Genomic DNA, 22,745 nt, shown 5'->3' on the forward strand with positions numbered 1-22,745 from the left:
CTTATTACTTGGTTTGAGGTAGGCAATGCTGGCCTGCCCATTCCCCCCCCCCCCCGAAGGCCGCACATCCGACAGCACAGAGAGGCCAAAGAACAGGGGAATAAATGTGACAGTGAAAATGGCCAATGTGCTTTTGTATGTTCTAGGCCGGAGGCAAATGGGGAACCTGAAGGAGGGCCAAGTTCCCACTGCAACTTTCTCTGTCAGGAATGGAGATGTGTCTGCCTGAATGTTCAATTTGACAAATACAGGCCTCAAAAATGCACAAGGAAGTTGTCGGTACTGCAAAACTACTACACGCACATATATAAAATTTTCACACACAAAATGCAAAAGAAGAACACTTTTAAACTTCCATGTTTATTTAAAAAAGGGTTTGTTTTTGTGTTTCCCCTCTCACCCTCAAAAAATCTGGTGCCCTGCACTCTCCTCCATTTTGGCATTAGAAACTCTGACAACCCCACGTGAGGCAGAGACAGCACCTCTGGCATCACTGGAGCAACTGAGATCCACTCTTTCCAAGGCTTTAGCAAGTCGTCGTGTTAAACGTCTCTTGGAGTTAAAGGGTTTTCTTTTCAGGGACGGTCCAATCCATGCGCCACTCATCAGGGCCCAGAAGGTTCCGGTCTGTTACCCATCCTGCTGCTGTCAATCCTTGGAAGAGACAGGTGGGTCCAAAGTGAAAGGAAGGGTGTCCTGTTTAGCTATAGCTATACATTCAATTAATTCTCAACCTACACTTTCCTGCTCCTACCTCCCTGATACAGGACAATGCAGAAGCGTGAAATATAAGCAGGACTGAGTGGGGTTTTTTTGGGGGGGGGGAGTGAGGATTCTTGCAAGCAGAAACAGCATGAGAAATCATAAAAACTTCAGCAGTCTTTTTAAAGGAAAGCAAGTTTCTACCCCCTAGGATTAAGTTGAAAATCTGTGATGGGCAAAGTCTGATAAAAGTTCTGAAATCACGAGAGGATCTGAGCAGGGGTTCTAACAGGGGTGAATCCCTGTCCCCATATCCAATTAGTATACTATTATACTAATCTTATTATTATGTGGAGCTAAACAAGCAGCTAGATGCAAATCTATTAAATTTTCACAACTTACACAATTTTCACAACTTACACAGGTCATGGAAATGTAGCATTGCTCGGTGCTGCATTCAGAATATTTATTTTTTAAGTAAGGGTCAGCGTGTATATCACGACCCCACCGTACCTGCCAGGAATTTGGGAAATATCTTGTCCAACAGCTGATGTGTTTCAGAAATTGCAGTGCTGTCCTTATTCTCAGGTTCTGAACGATCCAAAAAAGAAAAGAAAAAAGGAAGGAAATCAGAGCAGGGCTGTACCAAGAATAGTATATTAAAATGGGTACATTGTTCCCACTTGAGCTCTAAGTATACGGTGGGCTATAAATGCAAATAAAATAAACTATCAAGGAGCAGCCCAATAGGAAGGGGGAAATCTCTCTCTCAAAAAAAAAAAACATGGCGGAAAATAAGGACAGAAACAGCTGTCTTTATGCTGCCCGACAACCCACCATCATCCATTTTGACTGGCATTACAATGTCAGAGAGAAAGAGCCTTCCCAACCCATCCTTTAAGCCTCGGGTGGACAGCTGTTTTAATTTCGTTTTATTAATACATTTCTATCTCCCCCCCCCTTCTTCCAAGAAGCATGTGGTCGAGTACGAGGTTCCCCCCTTCCTCAGTGCATCCTCACCCACAACCCTCCGAGGGAAGAACTCACTCAAAGTAGCCCAGTCAACTTCCTTGCTGAGTGGGAACTTGAACCCTGCTTTCCCCCCAGGTCCAGCACTCTAACCACTACACTACACCACCACATACCCCTCTGCCTGATTTCACACAGTCCTCACTGAGCTGCAGCTGCTCTCCACTCCCCTTCCCTCCAGAGTTAATTCCTGGTTCATCACCTTCACGAAGCCTAAGCTGCAGATTCAGGAGAGACTCTTCCTCCAAGGCAGATGTTGCCACGTCTTGGTACAGCAGGACTTCCAGGAAGAAGGCGTGAGTGCAGGCTTTAATTACATCCACGCTGCCTGCCAGTCGGTGTAGGAGAATGGAGACGGTCCCTGGGGATGGGGGGGAGAGAGATGGGGCAAGGTCATCGTCATTGTTTTAGTTCGAAAGCACGTCAAAGTGCAAGTAGATAAATAGGTACCACTCCGGCGGGGAAGGAAGGTAAACGGCGTTTCCGTGCGCTGCTCTGGTTCGCCAGAAGCGGCTTTGTCAGGCTGGCCACATGACCTGGAAGCTGTACGCAGGTTCCCTCGGCCATTAACACAAGATGAGCGCCGCAACCCCAGAGTCGGGCACAACTGGACCTAATGGTCAGGGGTCCCTTTACCTTCACTTTACCTTTTCCATAGTTAAAACCAGTGCTTTTTCTGGGGGGGGGGGAGCAGGGGTACGCATACCCCTAAACATTTTGTGAATCTTTGTGTACTTTTGTCCATTTACTGTATTTATTTTTCCTTATTTGAATTATAAAATGGTGGTTTTCTTGAGTCAAAATGAGAGAACCCCCTAAACATTTTTTTAGAAAAAAAATCACTGGTTAAAACTGTGCTTAAGGTGGCTTACAACGTGACGAGATTTACACCATTGCAAACCTAACAAAAGTAATAAACAATAAATAAAAGACATAAAAAGTACACAGCCAAATTGAAACAATTTCCACATAAATAATAAGATCTAAAAAGAAAGATACAGAAATCAATACCATTAACTTACCCCCCCCAAAAAAAAACCCAACTTAAACAATACCACAGCCTAAGAGTGTGTTCAGCAGCTTTTGTAGTTGGAGTCAGTCCTGTAAGGTAGTGGGCCAGATTTGATGAAGTGTTATTAACCTTTTTTTAGGATTGAAGTTGTTGAGGGGTTTTTTTAGGATTTCACACACACACACACACACACACACACCCGGAAAATAAACTGCCACAGGGGCTGCATTTAACTGACCGGTGGGCCGGATTAGGCTCCCAAAACGGACTTTGGACATGCCTGCTGTAAGGCCTGCAAGGCAGGCAGCAGGTTTTCCAGGTCTCACAGTCAAGATGGTTCTCAGTATGTCACATGCTGACAAACTTTTCTACTAAGACCCTAAATCCGCCGCCAGAGGATGCATCCAGACCGGCCTTTACTCTGGCAGAGAGTGAAGCTGTCAACTGGGACTGGGAATTCAGGACCAATTTTAAAAAGAGATAACTTTAGTTCCCAGTCCAAACTTTGCAGCCCCTTGAAATATCCATCTCTATTGTTATTGCTTCTGCTATTCCAGTTTTATACCCCACCTTTCTACATTAATATATACTCTGAGGCTGACTGTAATCAAAATACAACAATCTAATAATTAGGAAAAAATACAAAATAAAAAAATATGATGAAAAAGGATATACCGTGTTTCTCATAAAATAAGACACCGTCTTATATTTATTTTTCCTCAAAAACCCCCACTATGGCTTATTTTCAGGGGATGTCTTATTTTTATTACCACAGATTTATAAACGGACCAAGTGAGAGCCATGAGAAGTACTAAATGTGGGTGCAGGCTGCCAAGACTGCACAGCTTATGTACATTCTCTGCTAAACTTTTTTTTCCCTTTAACACAAATACAGTGGTAAGTATTTTTTTTGGGGGGGGGAGGAGGAATTAAGTCCCAATCCCAAAAGTTTAACCTACAAGGATAGGGTCCCCCTGGAACCTAGGGAAAAGCCTAGCAAGTCCCCTGTCCAAAGTGTTGTGTCAAAATGGTGAAATAATAAAAAAACAGAAATTAAAAACTGTTTAGCCATGGGAGGGGGGAGGGGAGATACCCACTTATCTGGCTCGGGGCTCCGCGCAGCACGGTGCTGCTGCTCCTGGGTTCTGCTGCTGGGTCCCGCTGGCTCGGGGCTCCGCTCGGCGCTGCAACAGCAGCCAGTTGCGGGCGCCAAGCCGGCAGCCCTCATCGGCTGGGCCAGGCGGAGGCAAGGCTGCGGGCTCGGCGCGCTCCGATCGGCGCTGCAGCAGCAGCCGCTTCCGGGCGCCGAGCCGGCAGCCCTCCTCGGCTGGGCCAGGCGGAGGCGAGGCTGCGGGCTCGGCGCGCTCCGATCGGCGCTGCAGCAGCAGCCGCTTCCGGGCGCCGAGCCGGCAGGCCGCCTCCTCCTCCTGCCGTGGCTCGTCACTCTCGCTCCGTACGGCAACCGTGCAGTAAAGAAGATGGGCAGCAGCTGGAGGGCGGCTCCTCCAGCGGGAAGGAGGCTCGGAGGTGCGGGCAACCTCGCATCTTCCTTGGCGCCCTCCAGAACTGCGCCCAGCACTACGGCTTATTTTCGGGGTATGTCTTACATTTTGTGAACGGTTGAAAATCCTGCCATGGCTTATTTTATAGGGACGTCTTATTTTATGAGAAACACGGTATGGGGACTTCCGGGACGGCGCGCTTGGTGTCGGGTGGGGATCCGTGCTCCTGTTGTCTCGAGACGGATCGGTGCTGGAAGAGGCGAAAACGGGCGACGAAGCGTGAGTCAACCGACCCCAGGGGGGGATTCTGGGGGCAGAAGCCCACGGCAGCACGATATGGGGTCTCCCGCATAGAAAACGAACTTTGAATTTCGAAATAGCAAGAAAGGAAACGCGGGAGGACCTCCGTGCAAACGGGCATAAACCCCTCTTCAGCCCACACGCCCCGACTCCCGACGAAGTAGCGTCGAACTATCCCCCATTAAAAACAACTGTAAAAGAACAAACTCCTCCGTAAACGGAAGAATTAAATATAAATATAAAAACACCACCCCCCCGGAACGCGGAGGCGGTAAAGGAGGAGGGAGAGAAGACGCTAAGACTATATCAGACAGAAACAGAAGGAATAGCGCAGGGGGGCTGCGGTACAACATAAGATACCTGTCAGAACACTACTAAGACGGTGTGAGAGTTTGGTGAACCATCCCCTTTGAGACTTTTAAAAAGACTGTAACGGAACAAACGTACGCCATTAAAAGCACGCGCAAGACAAAGGAAAGAGGAAAACCGCTAAAGGGGAACGGGTGGATAGAGAGCGTGCAAGCAGATACAGTAGAGCTTTTTTTCCTATTATTTTAAAGAAGAGAAATAAAAATAATTTCATCAGCTTTTTGAAACATACCCGAAGAGCTGAGTCAGTGGAGGCGCCGCCATTGAAGGAGGAGGGGAGATAAGAGAGAGCGGAAGGAGCAAACAAAGAGGTGCTGAGAGGTGCTGAAAGCAGATCGCAAAGAGGGGAAGGAGAAGGAGAAGGAGAGGCGAGAAAGAGGGAAGTGCGACCCCTAGTGGCTACAAATAGAACTGCGACAGGAGGAAAGAGACAATTTGAATTGCACCATCTAGAGGAGGCTCAGAGAATTGCAGGAGGATTATAAGAATTAGGAGGGGGAATGGACAGTTGCTAAGCAGCACCCCCCAAAGGGAAACTCCCAATAAAAGAAACGACGAGGAATAGGGAAGGCTGAAAAATAAAGCGCAATATTATAAACTGAAGGGAAAACCCTAATGGGAACCAAAAAAACAATAACACCAGCCTTGAATCACCAACGAAGGACCTCAGTAATTGAAAGTGACACCAATATGGATTTGAAAGAACTGATGGCGGCAATGGAGAGGATGGAGAAAAATATAGGAGACAAAATAACATCGCTAGACGGAAATATTAAAAGCCTAGATGGAAAGATTGAGAAAAATTCAAATCTAATTCTGGAACTATCAAGCCAAGTAAATCAAATGACAGTGAAACAGACAGAATTAGATGCAACAGTGCAAGAGGTCAAAGAAAAAATGCAAAAACAAGAGGAGAATATCAAAAAGACGCAGTCAGAACAAAAGGAAATTAAAAGATATCAAGAAAAAGACAGAATGGAGATAGAAGAACTGAAGAGAATACAGGAAGAAACTCTAGATGCTCTAGCCGTCTTAGAGATGAGGCAGAAAGAAATGATTCTCCGTCTGAGGGGTATTAAAGAAACTCGAGATGAGGACATTACAGAAATAATTACAAAATCCATAGCGGATTGGCTGAAAGTGTCAGTAGACTTCCGGCGGCTGACGCCATTGCGGGTGGTCGTGGGCTGCTTCGGCTGCGAAGCACCCAGTCCATCCCGGGGGTTAGGAGCCCCGCAGCCGCATAGCGGGGCTCCGGTTGGGGTGCGGGAAGAGCGTCCCGCACCCTGGGCTCCCCGGCTGTGCCCGTTGTGGCTCCGAACCCTTCCCCCGCTCCCCCTGTAAAGGGGGAGTGGGGGTGAAGGGACGACGGAGCCGGGCTATAGGGGACATGCCCCAACCGGGATGTAAATGCGGCGACAAAGCCTGTGATGAGCGTCTAAGTTCTACCTGTCCTTAATGAGCTGTTAAGAACCCAGAGGCGGTGAGTAATTGATTGACTCTTTGTATTCCTGGAACGATCTGGGGGAAAGAAGAAAGGCAGCCCGCCTCCCTCCCTTCGGGAGATGAAAGGAATTAACTCTTTAAGTGACTGCTGCTACAACAATCGATAGAAAGTATCTGGAATTTGAAAACTGAGACTGTCGAGATTTCCCTTCGGGGGTTAACTGGGGAAAAAATATCTCCATTTGAAGTTTTGGTCTTTATACTCCGGCATCGGAGAAATGGCGACGGCTTGGACTTTCGTGGGAAAAAACTGAAACAAAGGAAGGAAGAGACAGGAACTGAAACTTGATACTCACCCTCCCTCCTAAAATGCTGGACTTTGCGATCGCACTGGTATTGAACTCTGGTTTAAAGGATGAGGAAATGCTTACTGTCTTGAAACTGGAACTGCTTAATCGAAAACTACAAGTTTTGAGTGGAATTATAAATGGAAAGGACTTACTCTCCACAGAAGAGGCTTTTCAAAAGTTTTACACAATGGAAACAAACTTCGGCAAAGAGCTGGGAGGGGCGCTTGAAGGATGGTTTGAGATGGCTGGGCAACTCCGAAAGGAAGGGGGGCCGGTTTCTGGGGGTGGCAGCCCTGGAACGGGAAAATTTACAATATCCAGACTCCGAGGTGGCAGCTCGGGGGCAAGGGACATGGAATTAAGATTTCTACAAGAAGAAGAAGAAAAAGAAACGGAGAAACCCAGAATGGAGGGGATGAACACCCTGAGGCTCGATGCGGGGTTTGTTGTGGATGCTGCCTGGACCTGTGGACACTTAGAGGAAGACAATTGGAGATTTGGTTCTGGTGAAAGACAGAAAAAGACAATGGACAGAGGGGGAGTGGGTTGAAATATTAAATGTATAATCCAAATGGTCTGCCATGGTATCCGAAATCGGAGTGTGAAGTCTGTTAATTACAAGTTTATTTTAAATAAGTAAGGAGATATTGAATCTTAAGTCAAAAGCAGCATGATAAAGGATAGAAGAAATAAGTTTAGCTATAAGAATACTTGGTTAAGATCTAGGTTATAATGCAAAGATTAAGACAATTGTGTTTTTTCTTGTTAAGTAAAGTTAAATTTTTTATAGAGAAAAGTTGTTAAGGAAATAGTATATTGATTTAAAACCGAAGGTGTATAGGCGGGGGAAGTCAAACGTCAAGATTCAGAACTAGAATTTTTTTTTTTGCAAGGTATATAGATAAGAAGAAGAATCCTGACATTATGTGTATTTGTATTTGTTTTTGTATTTGTAGGTGTGGGGTTGGGTTTGTGTTATATTTTGAAAATGCTAATAAATTCTGTTTAAAAAAAAAAAAGAAAGTGTCAGTAGAGGAGCTGGCACTAGAAATAGATAAAATATTCAGAATAAGAATTAACAAAACTAAAATCAGAAAAGGTCCAGGGGACTGCCTCATTTTTTTGAACTCAAGGCTGCTGAGAGACAAGCTTTTACTAAAGGGGAGAGCAGAACCACTCCAAATAAATGGCAACATGATAGAAATAATGAAAGAAATCCCGACCCGTCTGTTGAAAAAGAGGGAGAATTACAAGTTTTTGACATCGGCACTGAGGAAAAATAGAATTATGTTTAAGTGGGAGTTCCCCGAAGGGCTTTCGTTTACATTCAAGGAAAGAAGAAGACTCTTTAAATCAGTAGACGACACAGAAATTTTCTGGAGGAAATACTGGGAGGAGCTGGGCGGTGAGAAACGACCAGACAAGAGCATCCAAAGTGACTGAAACAACAAAAAGAGTGGCGGGAGGAAGAACAAAGAACTAAACTCATCCAAGATCCGATTAGGAAGAGTATTTTTGCTTCCTTTTTAAAACTCGAATGGTTTTTTGCCTTACTTTTCCTTTTTTTTGTTGCAATTTTTATTTTTATTTTTTATTTTTTCGTTTTGGTTTTGGACATTGTAATTATCTAAAGGGAGAATAAAGATAGAAATACAGTTATGACGTTGAAATGTATCTCGTGGAATGTAAATGGTTTGAACAGTAAGCTAAAGAGGAATAGGGTAGAATGTATACTGAAAAAAAGAAAGTGGGGTATTATTTGCTTACAAGAAACTCATATTTCCAAATTACATACAAGGGTCTTAAAAAATGTAAGATTGGGGAAGGAATATACAGCAGCAGGGAAAGAGAAAAAAAGAGGTGTAGTGATGTACATCAACCCGGGCTTACAGCCACAACTGTTATATGAGGATGAGGAAGGGAGAACATTAATTGTAGAAATACAAACAGAAGTGGGGAAAATTATATTGGTGGGTTTTTATGCCCCCAATAATAGGAAAGATGAGTTTTACAGAAACTTAGAGGACAAACTTTGGGATTATACAGGGGAAGAAATGATATTCATGGGAGATCAAAATGGAGTGATCTCTAACGATTTGGACAGAACGGATAGAGAGAAAATATCAAGCTCGGGTAAACTTCCTTTATCATTCTTTAATTTGGTTACTAATTTAAACTTATATGACACGTGGAGAACTAAAAATCCAAATGTTAAAGATATTACTCACTATTCCGAAGTACATAAATCGGGAGGAAGGATTGACGCCATTTGGGCCTCAAAAAAACTAATGCTAAGTGTAGATAAAACAGAAATCTTAAACAAATCCATCTCCGACCATAATCCGGTGTCTGTAGAGATGAAATTTAGGAAATGTACAAGTGGCAGATGGAGGATGAACGAAGAATTATGGAAGAATGAGGAAAGAGCAAGTAAAGTAAAAGAAGTACTAAAGGATTTTTTTGTATTAAATGAAAGGCAAACAATGGACAATATGATAATTTGGGATACAAGCAAAGCTTACATGAGAGGATACGGGATTCAACAGATGAAAGAAATAAGGAAGGAAAAGAATAATAATTTTATGGAAATGAACAAACAAATAAGAGACAAGGAAAAAGAATTAGTTAAAAACCCAAAAAGTGAAGAACTAAGACTGAGCATAAGAAACTTACAATTACATCTTTCGAATATGATAAACAAAGAGGTAGAAAAGAAGATTCTCTGGACTAAACAAAAATATTTTGAACAGGCAAACAGACCAGGGAGATTGTTAGCATGGCTCGCCAAAGAAAGACAAGAAAATAGAGTAATAAACAAAATAACGGAAGGGGAGTTGGAAATCACGGATCAGGAACAAATTAAGATAAGATTTTGGAGATATTATAAAAACCTATATCAGGATAAAGGCGAGGAGGAAATTGAAATACAAAACTACCTAAACGGGAAAGAACTGCCGGAAATTAAAGTTGAGGAATATAACATGTTAAACGCAGAAATCAAAATAGAAGAGATAGAAGAGGTAATAAACAAGTTAAAAATAGGGAAATCTCCAGGCCCGGATGGGATACCGGTAATATATTACAAAAGATGTAAAGAGATAGTGGCACCCAAATTAAAGGTTATTATGAATGAAATTTTGGAAAAAGGAACAATTCCACAATCGTGGCAAGAAGCCTTGATAACCCTCATTCCCAAACAAGGAGCTGATTTGAAGCTAACCAAAAATTATAGACCGATCTCGTTATTAAATATTGATTATAAAATCTACACAGGTGTGCTGGCAAATAGGTTAAAAAGATTACTAAAAAGAGTTATAGGCAAAGATCAAGTCGGCTTTCTCCCTGAGAGACAAATTAAAGATAACACTAGAGTAATCATTGACCTATGGGAATATGCTGAATTAAATCCGAGCAAAAAAATAGCAATGTTATTAGTTGATGCGGAGAAAGCTTTTGACAGCATCTCCTGGAAATTTATGATAAAAAATTTGGAGAAATGGAAAATCGGAGGGAAATTTATGAATGGAATCAAGAGCATATATAACAAGCAAAATGCAAGACTAATTATAAACAATGAACTTTCAGAGGCTTTTGAAATTGAAAGAGGAGTTAGGCAAGGCTGTCCCTTGTCTCCATTATTATTTATCACATCACTGGAAATTCTCCTAAATATCCTAAGAGATGATAGGAAAATTGAGGGGATAACAGTTGGAAACCAAAGTCATAAAGTCAAAGCATATGCAGATGACGTAATCATCACAGTGGAATCGCCGACTGAAAGTCTGCAGGAAGTATTGGGTAAAATTAATGAATTTGGGAAGAACTCAGGTTTCAAATTAAACAAAGAAAAATCAAAATTATTAACAAAAAATATGGGAGAGAAGGAGAAAAAAAGATTAGAGGATTTAACAGGATTAAAAATTGAAACTAAAGCCAAATACCTGGGATTGTGGATTTCAAATAAAAATACAAATTTATTTAAGGATAATTATGTTAGACTCTGGAAGGAAGTTAAAGAAACAATGAAAAAATGGCAGAAACTGAATTTATCATTGCTAGGACGGGTATCCATGATAAAAATGATGATACTCCCAAAAATCCTGTATCTCTTCCAAACGGCACCTGTGATCATTGGGACAAAATATTTAAAAAACTGCCAAAAAGACCTGGCGAACTTCATATGGCAAGGAAAAAAAGCAAGAATCAAGCAAGGAATTATGCTTAGTTTGAAGGAAGTAGGCGGTTTCGGGGTTCCGGACTTAGTAGTTTATTATGATGCAGCAGGGTGGGGCTGGCTTAAAGATTGGCTAACATTAGAGAACAAAGAAATATTAGAACTGGAAGGCTGGGATAAGTTGTACGGGTGGCACGGGTACCTTTTCTATGAAAAATTAAAATTACATAAAAGATTTAATAACCATCTGGTGAGGAAATCCCTGATGGAAATCTGGGAAAGAACCAGAACAAAATTGATGCAAAAAACCCTATGGCTGACTTCACCTGTAGAGGCCAACTCAACTTTTAAGAACATGTCCAAAAGGAAATGGCCGGTATATAAAGAGTTAGTAGAAGAATTGAAAGAAAACCCGAAATTAAAGAACTATGAAGATTTAAGATCTTTAGGAATAAGTTGGTTAGAATATATGCAGCTGAGAGCGGTATTTGAAAAAGATTTAAAAAATAGAGGATTTGAAACCAAAGAAGCAAAAATAGTGGAAGTTATAGGTTGTAAACAAAAAATGCTAGCCAAAATGTACAGGTTATTAAAAGGAGGACAACCGAATTCAGAAATTAAAAACAGCAATATGATAAAATGGGAACGAGATCTAGGCCATGAAATAAGTTACGATATTTGGAAGCAGTTTTGGACGAAAAATATTAGATTTACAGCCTCGTACCAAATAAAGGAAAATTTCATAAAGGTACACCACAGATGGTATCTGTCGCCAGAAAGAGTAGCAAAGATAAATAAATCCAGGAATAGTAAATGTTGGAGGTGCAAAGATCAGACCGGGACTCTGTTCCACATGTGGTGGACTTGTCCTGCAATTAAAAACTTTTGGAATATGATACATGAAGAAACTCAAAAGTTGATCAAAATATCATACAGTAAAAAGGCAGAGTTGTATTTACTGGGTTTAGTAAACAATGAAATCCCAAGAGACAGAATAAGTATTTTTCTCTATGTGACAACTGCTGCAAGAACGCTAGTTGCGAAATATTGGAAAGGAGATCAATTACCATCAAAAGGAGAATGGATTAGTAAAATAACAGAATATCTGGAACTTGCGAAGCTGACGAATATTATTAGAGGTACATCAAAAGATATAGTTAAAAACCAGTGGAAATACTTCAATGACTATTTGAATAAACAAGAAATGAATGGAAGATATTGGTTGTGTCTAGAATGAGGAGATGAATTAAGATCAGTAAAGTATAGAGCGCAACATTTGTATAACTTGAGATATAATATAAAAAAGACAGATATAGTAAGAGATTTATTACTGATCAAGAAACGTTGTTAAAGCAGCGGAAGTACCTGTTGGAATTTAATTAAGTATCTTAAGTGGAAACCCTCTGATCTCTGAGGGTTCTGTTTTTCTCATTCTTTTTTTCCTTTTATTTTTTCTTCTTATCATTCTTTCTTTGTCCTTTACTTTCTTTTTCTTTCCTTTATTTTTTGTTTTACTTTTTTCTTTTTTTCTTTTTCTTTTTTTCTTTCGTTGGAAATGTAAGTTGCTAATTTGTATTTGTAATTTGTAATTTGTATTTGAATATGTATATATTCATGTGTATATGTGATATATGTATGAATATTTTTAAAGAATTAAATAAAATTATTAAAATTTAAAAAAAAAAGAGAAACACGGTATGAATGAGATTTTAGAACAAGAACCCAAACTCATTTGAAACCTCTCTCTCTTCCATGCCACATTGCTAGGAAACTTCACACGTGCCTCAGGCTGCAATCCTAACCCCATTTACTCAGGAGTAAGCCCCACTGAATTCAACAGAGTAGACAAGATTAGTATTGCACTCTTAATAGCCAGACACTTCATATATGCAACTTTCTCACCAACTCACCTGCTGCTCGGTTGAAGAAGATTAAGTGATTTGTGGCGTTCCCTTCAAGGGCTTTCTGGAAATCTGCAACTCTGGTCGGAGTTGGAAGAGAAATTCATGAATGCCAAAACGTGATGCAGGTTCACCGTGGCCAGGATGGGAAATTCAATCTGAAAGACAAACCTCTGGGACTCCTCTGCACCCAGGAAGAATAGTCCAGGCCCTGGGACCAAAGGCTGCATCTAGAAGCCTGCCTTTCAGTAGAATAAATGCATAGGTTTTGTTTTTTTTACTTTTAAAAATCCTATAGACACCTTTTCCAAGATATATTTACACACTGTCAGTTGGCAACAATGCAGAAGTGATCGCCCCCCCCACCCCCACCCTGTGAAATGCCTTCCCCTCAAGGAATTTGTGACACTTTCAAAAGTCCGCTTATCCAAGCTTCTCCTGGACTCTTACACGTTTAATTCTCTGTTCTGCACACTGCTCAGTTTTATTCGTGATATGTCTTTTTTTGTTTTTAAACCAGATTTCTAGGAAACCTTACTCAATTGTTATTGCCATCGTTTTCATCATTTTCATGTCATGCACTTGGACATTTTTAGTTATAAGAAGTGGGTTGAAAAACTTCACAAAGAAACGGCAAGCTTAGGAACAAATTATCTTCCAGAGAACGGAGCGTTATAGGGGCACCTGATAGTTCTTACTCACCTGGAGGCCACAGTGTGGAGTGGTGTCCCAAGGTTCATCCTGAGCTCCTGCTGAAACCCTAGACATGGGGGGGGGGGTGAAAAATCCTCTGGGTTTTTAAGGATGCAATCCTGAGGGCCTTTTGCTGAAGTCCCACCATGCTGGCGAAACCAAGGTATGTCACCTTTCCTGACTTTGTACCCTTCAGGTGTTTTAAACTATGGCTCTCATCTACAACTGGAGAGGCCACTGAGGAGAGCTCAGCGAGCCATACAGAGAGACCTGGAGGGCTGCATTTGGCCTAGGGCATCTCTGACCTACGGCATAATGTGACTGTCAGTTCTATGGTCTCCCTCTCCCGCCAAAGGATGGGGTGGGAGGGAAGAAGAGGAGACGGAGGCATGAGGATGGACAAAGCTCTCAGGCAGGACCACTCCTCCTTCCGCCTACAACCAAGCCCTTCGTTACCTGGCACCAGAGGCTCCTGAGGGTTGGCGAGAGCAGGGCCCAGCACTTTACCCCACTGCAAAAAATGCCTCAAGACCAGGCGGAGCCGGGCACGGTTGAAGGTCTCCATGCAGACAGATCGTACCGCCCTATAATTGGCGTAGAGATGCAAGGCAGTGAAGAGGCCGTAGAGGGAATAAGTGAGGCTGAAGGGAAAAAGGAAGCAGACAAATCAGAGAAAAGTCTCACCTAAGAAAGGACTTTCTTCTGTCCCTCAGTGGCCCCTGCCAAATACTTCCATTCCTTCTATCCTTGTAAAACCTGACTCTTACACAGCCCACCTCCCTACCTACCACGCAGAGAGAGAGAGGCAGCATCCTTCCACTCACCGGAGATTGTCTGCTACAAGAGGAATGAGGAGAAGACTGAAGAAGAGGCCAGCTAGGTTCACCAGGGTCTCCTGGGTAAACAAGAGAGGGCATCACCAGAAGGCAAATGGTAGGCCTCAGGCCTTGCACAGCTATAACAAGAGTTGGCCAATGCATGCCTCATTCTATCCACACCCCCTAGCGCTCTCACCTGGCTTCCATCTTTGGCCGAAACATCGGCCATGTTGTCCCGCCGGGCCTGGTGCATGGTGAGGGCCGCCCGAGTGGCCCCTCCAGCAACTCCCACAATGCACTGAAGCAGAGAGAAGGGAGGAGAGAGAAAAGGAGATGGAAGGAGAACAGAAAGCTTTGTGGGTGACACAGAGACACATCTCAATTATCCCAACATCTCACCAAGCCAACTCCCATCCCTCCTCATTTGTTTATTTTTACCTTGAAAAAGCCACTGATGCACACAATGAGAGTGAAGCATGCTGGGAATGCTGGGGCCAGGATCTCCATTAAGATGGCCATGTCATTCAGGACATCAGCAAAGAGCCTAAGAGGGGTTTTTTGGGGGGGGGAGGGATTAAATGGCAATCAAAGAGAAAACACTGACCCATCTAGTGTCTGTCTAAGCACAACACCCACAAGGATGTAATTACCAGCAATCTGGAATCCAAATATCCAAACAATACAAACTGAAATAATGTGGGACTGTTGTTATAAAGTCATATTATATCACAAGTATAAACAATTACAAACATGACCTGATATCACTCAACTCAGTAAAATAAACACAAACACATTTCGTCCTTATTGTATTCCCCAGTAGTTGCTAATGTTAATACATGCATATGTAAACAGAGAGAGAGACATGTATTTCAAAGTATTTCAAACAATTGGATCCATCAGTGAAATTAATAAGTAAACGCACACCAAATAAGGCTACTACTGGTCTTGTTTCTTATCATACTACGGATGGCCACATATGTGTGCCTGTAAACCAAAACTAGCACTCAAGCAAAGCCATAAACCGTCCTTCCAACTGGAACATATGTCTAGAAGTGTCCTAGCTAATGAACCAACTGGAAGTACAGTTGGTGATAAAGTAGTACTGGATTCGTACCTAATTTTAGACATGCAACTAGAGAGGAGGACACCTATGAAGTTGGGGTCAAAACACCCCTCTTTACCTCCATTGCTTCGCATCGCAGTCCAGTTTGCTCCTGGAAGATAAAAAGGAAATGGGATAATGAATTCTTACAACAGTGGGGAGGAGGAGAAGGACAGGGCCCCATAGAGATCAAACTTGGAAAACAGCTGGCGGTCAGGATGTCAGATTTGGACTGGGCAGAAGACCAAGGTTCAGACCCCTCACTCAGCCACAAAGCCCTTGCAGCCTAGCCTACCTCATAGGATTGTTGTAGGGATAAAATCGTGGCAGGGGGTGTAAAATCATGTCTGCCACCTGAAGGAAAGTTGGGATAGGACTTCCGGCGGCTGACGCCATTATGGGTGGTCGTGGGATGCTTCGGCTGCGAAGCACCCAGTTCATCCCGGGGGTTAGGAGCCCTGCAGCCGCATAGCGGGGCTCCGGTTGGGGTGCGGGAAGAGCGTCCCGCACCCTGGGCTCCCCGGCTGTGCCCGTTGTGGCTCCGAACCCTTCCCCCGCGCCCCCTGTAAAGGGGGAGTGGGGGTGAAGGGACGACGGAGCCGGGCTATAGGGGACATGCCCCAACCGGGATGGAAATGCGGCGACAAAGCCTGTGATGAGCGTCTAAGTTCTACCTGTCATTAAGGAGCTGATAAGAACCCAGAGGCTGTGAGTAATTGATTGACTCTTTGTATTCCTGGAACGATCTGGGGGAAAGAAGAAAGGCAGCCCGCCTCCCTCCCTCCGAGTGGTGAAAGAAATTAACTCTTTAAGTGACTGCTGCTACAACAATCAATAGAAAGTACTTGGAATTTGAAAACTGAGTCTGTTGAGATCTCCCTTCGGGGGTTAACTGGGGAAAAAATATCTCCGCTTGAAGTTTTGGTCTTTATACTCCGGCTTCGGAGAAATGGCGGCGACTTGGTTTGTCGTGGGAAAAAAATGAAACAAAGGAAGGAAGAGACAGGAACTGAAATCTGATACTCACCCTCTCTCTCAAAATGCTGGACTTTGCGCTCGCACTGGTATCGTACTCTGATTTAAAGGATGAGGAAATGCTCACTGTCTTGCAGATGGAATTGCTTAATCGGAAACTACAAGTCTTGAGTGGAATTATTCATAAAAAGGATTTACTTTCCACAGAGGAGGCTTTTCAAAAGTTCTACACAATGGAATCAAGCCTTGGCAAAGAGCTGGGAAAGGCGCTTGAAGGATGGTCTGAAATGGCTGGGCAAATCCGGGAAAAGGAATTTGAAACGGGAAAACTTACAATATCCAGACTCCGAGGTGGCAGCTCGGGGTCAAGGGACAGGGAATTAAGATTTTTACAAGAAGAAGGAGAAAAAGAAACGGAGGAGCCCAGAATGCAGATGAGGAACGCCCTGAGGCTCGATGCGGGGTTTGTTGTGGATGCCGCCTGGATCTGCGGACACTCAGAGGAAAACAATTGGAGATTTGGCTTTGGAGAAAGACAGAAAAAGACAATGGATAGAGGGGGAGTGGGTTGAAGTATTAAATGTATAATCTAAATGGTCTGCCATGGTATCCGAAATCGGAGTGTGAAGTCTGTTAATTACAAGTTTATTTTAAATAAGTAAGGAGATATTGAATTTTAAGTTAAAAGCAGCATGATAAAGGACAGAAGAAATAAGTTTAGCTATAAGAATATTTGGCTATGATTTAGGCTATAACGCAAAGACTGAGATAAGTATGTTTTCTTTTTTTTTAAGTAAAGTTAAATCTTTTTATAGAGAAAAGTTGTTAAGGAAATAGTATATTGAATTAAAACCGAAGGTGAAAAGGCGGGGGAAGTCAAACGTCAAGATTTAGAACAAGAAATTTTTTTTTGTAAGGTTTATAAATAAGAAGAAGAATCCTGACTTTATGTGTATTTGTATTTGTTTTTGTATTTGTAGGTGTGGGGTTGGGTTTGTGTTATATTATGAAAATGCTAATAAAATTTTGTTTAAAAAAAAAAGGAAAGTTGGGATAGCAATGGCTTCTAGCCATGAGAGCTATGTTCCACCTCCACTGCCAGAGGCAGCATGTCTCTGGGTACCAGTTCATGGGGGGTAGAAAATCTCAAGTGGGGAGAACCCTTTGTTGCCCTCAGGTCCTCCTTTTGGGGTCCCCATAGGCATCTGGTTGGGCACTGCATGAACAGGGGGTGGGACTAGATGGGGCTTTGGCCTGATCCAGCTATGCTCTTCTTATGCTCTTATAACAAGGGAATAAATAAAATATGAACAGTCCCACCCTAGCACATTTCCTCTCCCCACCCCACCCCCACTAGTACCAACAACATAGGGCAGAAGCAGGACTCACCCCTTACTCCAGGCAAAGAGAATTCGGCCCAGCATCCCAGTCCCATCTGAGGAAGAAGGGATAGAGAACACACATCAGTGGTTGCCACAAAGGGGCAACTGGTCCACGTGAGATTGGAGGTTACAGGAAGCTGGATCACAACACAGTTTGCATCTGCAAGTTACAAGAGCTTCTTTTTTGGAGTGGGGTAGAGACTATATTGCTGGCAAGATAAGGAACGAACTGGGAAAGGGAGAACAGGGCTGAGGGGGTCGCCTTAACCTGAGTAGTTCTGGGTTCAAATCAAGATGAAGAGATTTGGGGAAAGGCTCTGAGGGAGCAGTTTTACATGGCACCTTATTTCCCCCGCTTGACGAAACTTAGGCCACATTCAGCCACGGGCTCTATTCCATTAGTTTTACTGTTTATATTGCTAACCCTTCTGTTTCTGACGTCCCTAAATGTTGTGGGGCAGTAAAGAGGGTTTGATTTTGTGGGCACCAGTAATTTAAGCGTCATTCAAACGCTTACTAAGCATTTATTTAAAGTTCCCAAGCAAGCACCTCAAGCTACTTTTAACCCTGGGAAAGGATCAGAAGAGGAAAAGTCGCAGAGGGTTAACAGAAGGGCAAGTCCCACCTTTCAGGATCCAGGTGACAGTGGCAGCCGTGACGGTTGACGCCTCATCCCCGACTCCCACCCCTTTCAGCACAGCCTGGGTGGCCAGAGTCCCTGTGATGCTACTGGCAAAGGCCTGGGTTGGGGCGGGGAAAAGAGAGGGGGGGCAGTTAGGGCAGAACAGAGGAGGGTTTTTGCCCCACTTAACCACCAGTTTGAGACCTTCCCTTGAGCCTTCGTTATCCTATCCTGCCTCAAACCACACACAGTTTCATCCAAGCCAAAAGACTTCCTTTAAAAAAAATACCCTCCACAGAACTGATGCCCTCACTTTTTCCAGCCTCTGATAATGAAGAGGACGGGCAGGATGTTGGAAACCAATCACCCCACCGAAAAGCAGACCACCGCCACCCCTGCCCAACCAGGATGGAGAATAGAGCCCTCACCTGCACTGTGTCCCAAATCTGGTAGGCCAGGTAGTCTGAACTCACACTTTCAGGATAACCCTGGGGTAGGAAGACCAACTGCAGGAAAGAGAATAGAGGTTGTTGTTGTTGTTGTTGTTGTTGTTGTTGTTAAATTCACAACCACTGAGACACATCCGTTTTGACTGTTGGCGTACTTTGGACTTGTTGCCACATGTTTCCCCTCTCATCCCCATCCCAACAAAAAAGGGTGGCTGTAGGCTCAGCAGCCCCTCTTTGATTTTTTTAAGAGCATTGTTTTTGCGTCCCAGAGATACGTTGCCATTTATGCCCACACTTAAGGCCACATCCACATGATATGTTTCAAGCGGTATGATACCCCTTTAACTGTCATGGCTTCCCCCAAGAATCCTATCCTGGGAACTGTAGTTTATTAGTGGTGCTGAGACCTGCTAAAGACCCCTATTCCCCTCCCAGAGCTACAATAACCAGAGTTCGCTGGGAAGAGGGAAGAGTTCGCTTGCTAAGCATTTTGAAAACATCTTTTAAGAGTCAGGGTTCCTTTTCCTCTTCACCCTCCTTCTTGCCAAGACACAACCTGGCATAATACGCAGCAATCGCTCCCACTGACATATAACACATCACACCCAAATTCTGTCCTACATCCGTTCCCAACCAATTTCCCTTCTTCAAAAACACAAATCGTGCAGCGTCCATGATGCATCTGGTATCACTTATCCCTTTCTGCTCCCACAACTGGCACACACCAAACACACACCAGTACACACCAAGGCATCCTTCATCCCATCACTCCAGTATCTTCTTCCCAAACCACTATCACCAAACAGTCCTTCCACCCACTCTGCTAAATCTGTACTGCAAAAACACAAAGGGACAATGAACATTTGTGTGTGTGTCCATATACATATACAAACACACACACACTCTCTCTCATATACACACACACACACCGAGAGAGAGAGAGAGAGAGAGAGAGAGAGAGAGAGAGATTTAATAAATAATAATAAATAATAAATAATAATTCATATGTACAACATCCAGGAGCCTTTTGGAAACACAAACCAAAAGAAGCTGTTTTCTCACCATGAAGATCTCCCGTAGTGAACGGAATCCTCGATTTTGAGGTCCATCTGGAATGCAGTCTAGCCTCCCATCAGGCAAGGCCCGGTAGTGCTGAGCACTGCGAGAGCCATAACTTTCCATACAAAGCGGCTGAACCCCCAAATTGGTCATATCTCAAGCAGCTCCTAAGCTGTTAAGGACACACAGTATTATTAATCGATTGTTAACTTTGCGTTTGAGAAACAGAATACGTGAACAGGAATGCACAGGTTGGCACAGGAGAAACTCAGGTCCAAGGACTAGGTGTGGCCCTCCAATCCTTTTTACCTGGCCCTTGGGATTCTACTTGGGGCAGCCATGCCTTCTCCTGACTGGGATGCGTCCTTAAACTCTGATAAGGGCTCCCCCCACACTGTACATTTAAAGTAGTAGCATACCACGTTAAACAGTCATGGCTTCCCCAAAGGAATCCTAGTACAGTAGCTGTAGTTTGCTAAGCATCCTGAGAGTAGTTAGGAGACCCCTTTCCCCCCTCACAGAGCTGCAATTCCCAGAATTTCCTGGAAATTCCCAGTATTCTTTTTGACAAGCCTACCAGACAACATGTAGACGTTGATGTGCTCTAATCTTTTACTGCTGATTTTAATTATAATATAAATGTTTCAGTTACTTGTTTTTTATTGGCCTTATTGATGTTGTTAATATTTCTTCTAAACCGCTCAAAGGTCGTATTGCAATCAAGCAGCATATAAATTTTGCTAAATAAAACCAATAAATTACACTGCTTGCACAAAGTAATCAAGACAGCTTGCCACTTTACCGACACAAGTGATCTATCCTCAAAGCCCCAGCTAAGTCGTTTTCAGATGCTGGCTGCTTTAAAAAACAAAACAAAACAAAACAACTTCCACATTTAAAGGCGTGTGCATCCTCTAGAACATTATAAACAGAGGGAATCTCCAAGTATTCAGCACAGGCAACCCAACCCCCTTTTGCACCTAGCTCCTGGGCATACATACAAGATATTGTCATTTAAGCTCTAAGAATGTATGGGGGGGACGCATCCGAAAGCCAGCTTTCCCCAGCAGTGATTACTGACTGGCAGTTCTCACAGAAGCGCGCTCGCCAATGCCTGCTGGCTGGCTCCCGGATCTCTCTCCGGGGGTTGGCATAGCACGGCCACCCTGAACCCAGCCTAACCTTTGCAAGCCGCCGTCCAGGCGCCACCCGCTCAGCGCCCAGATCTATTTCGCCAAGTGGCAGGTCTCGGTTGCTCCATTTCAGGGAGGTTAGGGCTGCAGAGGATGCTGGGGGATAGTTGCAAGGGACTATGGGGGCTGTAGTTTTGGGTGGCATTGAGTGCCTCTTCCTCTCCCTAACCATTGTCCTCCTTCGTTATTAAGATACAGTACAGTATCTTCTTTACTAACATGAGTTTGGCCAAACTGCGGGAGGCAGTGAAGGATAGGCGTGCCTGGCGTGCTCTGGTCCATGGGGTCACGAAGAGTCGGACACGACTGAACGACTGAACAACAACAACAACAACAACAGTATCTTCTTAGGGAAGAAAAAGAAAATCCGGAGGGGTGGCCATATTAATCGGTTGCTGCAGCAACAGCGGCGCAGGATCTTGCAGGTTGTGGAAACTCTTTTTAACAAATGTCTTACAGCGTAAGATTTTGTGGACTAGGCTTACGATGCCAGCTGGCAAATTATATAGATTAAAAATTATACCGTAATAAATGCGCTCGGTAGCACAAGACTACTGTTAAATAAATAATAAAAGCCTTTTTTGTGGAAAATGCACATTTACACGCACCCCAATACCCCATCTCCAGGTTCTTAAGTGAAGTCTTATCCGCGAAGGTATCTTAGGGGAAAGCTCTGCAGGTGGAATTGTTGCCTGGCATGCAGCCGCCGAAGGCACAGGGGCTTTATGGGGGGGGGGGGAAGGGGGAGCCTTCCGATCTGTTGGGGGGGGACTGGAGCTGGTTCGTTCCCAGCTGAAGCAGCAAGAGAGAAACGGGGCGCAAAGGGGTGAAAACTCCACGCGAAAGGGAACCGTTTTCCCCTTAATGAAATAGGCAGCCCCGTCCTCGGAGAGAACCCTCCAGCAATCCGGAAACGCCGAGGATCCAGCAGGAACGATGGGAGGAGTTGCAACCCCGGTTCCAAGGAGCTCTGGGAAATGTGGTCCTCCATCGTTGCAGTTGCTGTCATGACCGTCCATAGAATTCTGCTTCTCTCCGAGTTTATTGAATCCCCTTTAAAGCCATCTAAAGTCCACAGCCATCACCACCCCATGCCGTGGCAATAAATCCCACAATGATTTATTTTAAAAAGAAGTGGAGGTTTATGCATACTAAACAACGAGCTACTTGATTTGCACATCACATCAAGTACGGTATTCTTTCTTACCAAAATGCAGCCAGAGAATAATATTGAGAGGGGGAGCTTTATTTTCAATAGATGCAACTTGCTCTTGTCAGTGCAGGTTGTATTATCTCTGGAAAGCAGGGTTGGGATAGGTAAAGGCACAGGGGAAACCAATATCCTAAAGTGATTCACTTGAATCCCAGAAAAGTGACAGTTGGGAGCTACTTTCACTTTTGCATTATCCAAGTTTGACTTTGCTTAGCACACACATGGAAAATTTAAGATTTGTATATATAAGAAGTTGTTTTGTGGATGGGATCCGAGAAACAGGATTCTCCAGGGACCAGAAAGTTGTGGCATCTAAAAAGCAACAACACAGGCTGTCTGAGCTGCTTTGTGTTTTTGGCTAACAAGTGACTTCAGCAGAAACTGCTGGCCCTCATCAGGGCCCCAGCACTCGACTTTGTTTTTACCTCTTCTTGTTATATGAGGGGGCTGTGTG

The 22,745-nt window shown here is 43.7% G+C and overlaps 1 protein-coding gene across 7 annotated transcripts; it reads right to left on the reverse strand.

Annotated features, from left to right (window-relative positions):
• Positions 1-373: 373 nt before the first annotated feature.
• On the reverse strand, positions 374-21,238 carry RUSF1 (RUS family member 1). Of its 7 annotated transcripts, XM_033170804.1 has the most exons (16): positions 21,068-21,211; positions 19,889-20,057; positions 19,573-19,660; positions 18,806-18,883; positions 18,381-18,495; positions 17,763-17,808; positions 15,478-15,510; positions 14,735-14,840; positions 14,493-14,594; positions 14,303-14,373; positions 13,935-14,119; positions 13,488-13,545; positions 12,795-12,865; positions 1,934-2,092; positions 1,216-1,293; positions 378-654 (listed from the first exon to the last, which is right to left on the reverse strand). In XM_033170804.1, exons 2-16 carry the CDS (start codon positions 19,933-19,935, stop codon positions 560-562), a joined length of 1,332 nt encoding a protein of 443 aa, XP_033026695.1. In that variant the 5' UTR covers positions 19,936-20,057; positions 21,068-21,211; the 3' UTR covers positions 378-559. The 7 variants fall into 7 exon arrangements, with proteins under 7 accessions (XP_033026697.1, XP_033026696.1, XP_033026692.1 ...); XM_033170806.1 differs by lacking the exon at positions 18,381-18,495 and having other exon boundaries at positions 374-654; positions 15,411-15,510; XM_033170803.1 differs by lacking the exons at positions 19,573-19,660; positions 21,068-21,211 and adding an exon at positions 20,888-20,940 and having other exon boundaries at positions 379-654.
• Between the last annotated feature and the right edge of the window lie 1,507 nt (positions 21,239-22,745).

This window comes from Lacerta agilis, chromosome 14 (genome assembly GCF_009819535.1).
Source record: "Lacerta agilis isolate rLacAgi1 chromosome 14, rLacAgi1.pri, whole genome shotgun sequence".
Taxonomy (NCBI): domain Eukaryota; kingdom Metazoa; phylum Chordata; class Lepidosauria; order Squamata; family Lacertidae; genus Lacerta; species Lacerta agilis.